General features: G+C 42.7%; 1 protein-coding gene across 1 annotated transcript in view; it reads left to right on the forward strand.

The window, feature by feature from the left end:
- The window catches only part of svopl (SVOP-like), an 8,888-nt gene that overhangs the window by 2,082 nt on the left and 4,710 nt on the right, over positions 1-2,096 (forward strand). The window contains exons 2-5 of the mRNA XM_008294195.1: positions 998-1,095; positions 1,496-1,584; positions 1,660-1,758; positions 1,868-1,939. Coding sequence (XP_008292417.1) covers positions 999-1,095; positions 1,496-1,584; positions 1,660-1,758; positions 1,868-1,939 — 357 coding nt within the window. The 5' untranslated portion in view covers position 998. The remainder of the gene's footprint in view (positions 1-997; positions 1,096-1,495; positions 1,585-1,659; positions 1,759-1,867; positions 1,940-2,096) is intronic.

A 2,096-nucleotide genomic window follows, 5' to 3' on the forward strand; every position in this document is an offset into this window, starting at 1 on the left:
CAGAAAATATTCACATTTAAGAAACTGGAATCACAGAATTTAGACTTTTTGAATTAAAAAAAATACTCACACAGATTAATATTCATCAGAACAGTTGGTGATTAGTTTACACATAATCGGCTTATTGTTGCAGTTTCTGACAACACGTGGTGAAAACATGAGAAACTGAACATCAGTGGGCCCAGACTTGAACCTTGAGGTTCTCCAGATGTGTTTTGCTTTGAACAGGTTGTGAAATAGTCGAGGATCCAGGTTTGCGCCTTGTGGAACTCCAAACCTTTAACTGAGCCCAATGTTACTGCTTCGTTTAACATGAAATTCTTGTTTGATCTGTAAACTGTGAGACGAACGGCAAAACATGTGAATCATGTTTCCAAGAACCTAACAGGACAGATGTGTTGAAATCTGTCCAGAACTACCCAAAAGTTGTAAAAACTGACACAAATCGGCCAAAATGTATCAAAACTTGTACAAATGTCTTAAAAATTACCCCAAAATGGCTCAAAACTGGTTCAAAATGACTTAAAATCGGTTCAAAAGTATTCATAAATGGTCCAAAGTGTATTGAAGCTTCCCCAGGTCGACTCAGAACTAAATGTCAGTTAAAGTCAAATGAAGTAAATCTGACTTTGAAACTTATTTCCGTCCGTTCAAACTAATGGAACTGGAAGCTTCTCAGCGTTTTGTCTAAAGATCTTCAGTTTACTGTCATGTAGGAGGAAAGAGGTTCACTTTTAAGAAACTACAATCAGAGGATTTGTACTTTTTTCATCAAAAAAATTAGTCACACCAATTAATTGATTATCAAAACAGCTGGCAGTTAGTTTAATCATTAACAGCTAATTAATTTATTCTTGCAGCTGCAGTCTGAACTCGTTACAATCCATTAAAACAAAATAAAAAAAGAAAATGTTTGTTTAAAGATGTTGGTTTTTGCATCAGAAACCTTCAGCGGTCTCAGATTGTTGTGCGTAACCATGGAAACGTGCTGTTTCAGGATGGGCGACGGTATGAAGACGCAGCTGGTGAGCGCCATCCACCTGCAGGAGGTGGAGCTGCAGGAGAAGCCTGCAGACAAGCGGCAGGGCAGCAACGGTGAGTCTGACGATCAACAGTCAGTCAGCTTGGTTCCCAAACTGGGGTTCTGGACCTCTAGCAGGGTCGGGAGGTCAGTCTGAGGGTCCTGATGGTTACCAGGAGGTTAGATGAAGGTTCTGATAGAACATTCATCGTGAGTTTTCTCACATTTAGCCTAAAATGACATCAAACTGTCCAAAACAACATAAAAACTGTTTAAAACGATTCAGAAACGTCCAAAATATCTTCATCTACTGACGACTGCGATACGTTCAGGGAACATCTGGAAACTGCAGCATCTGACTGTTCTCGTCTTTTGTTATTGATTGATTGAATTCTTGCTTATTTCCTGTCAGTAATCAGAGCTGATCACGGTCAGATCAATAGACGTATTGATCGACTTCTGTGTCTCCTGCAGGTGAGACCTTCACCGTTGAAGAAGCCGTCGAAAAAATCGGCTTTGGGCGATTTCACATCCTGCTGTTCGTCATCATGGGCAGCTCCAACGTCAGTTGCATTACAGTTACAGCAGAGTAATCAGATTACTGCCGTTACTTTCCTGATGCTACTCTGTGTGTACAGATAGTGGAGGCGATGGAGATCATGCTGCTGGCCGTAGTTTCTCCGGAGATCCGCTGCGAGTGGCGTCTGGATGATTGGCAGGTCGCTCTCGTCTCCACGGTGAGTCGCTGATCAGGTCTGAGTGATCAATAACTCCGGTCAATCAATCAATCAGTCAGTCACAGGGAACATGCCTCCTTCAGTCTGAGACATTGTGTGTCTGGTTCAGATGGTGTTTCTGGGCTTCATGGTCTGTGGAGTTCTGGGAGGATACGTGGCCGACCGGTACGGGCGCTGGAAGGTCAGAGACTCAACAATCAATAATCAATAATCAATACACCCATCAGGTCTCAGCTGATCACAGGGCTGCACTACTGACAGAGGTTCATGGCTAGCAGGTAGGTTGAGTTTAACCTGCTACGTCACCATGGTAACTGATGCTGCAGAGCTACGTCACC

The sequence above is a fragment of the Stegastes partitus genome, unplaced genomic scaffold (assembly GCF_000690725.1).
Source record: "Stegastes partitus isolate 25-593 unplaced genomic scaffold, Stegastes_partitus-1.0.2 Scaffold946, whole genome shotgun sequence".
Taxonomy (NCBI): Eukaryota; Metazoa; Chordata; class Actinopteri; family Pomacentridae; genus Stegastes; species Stegastes partitus.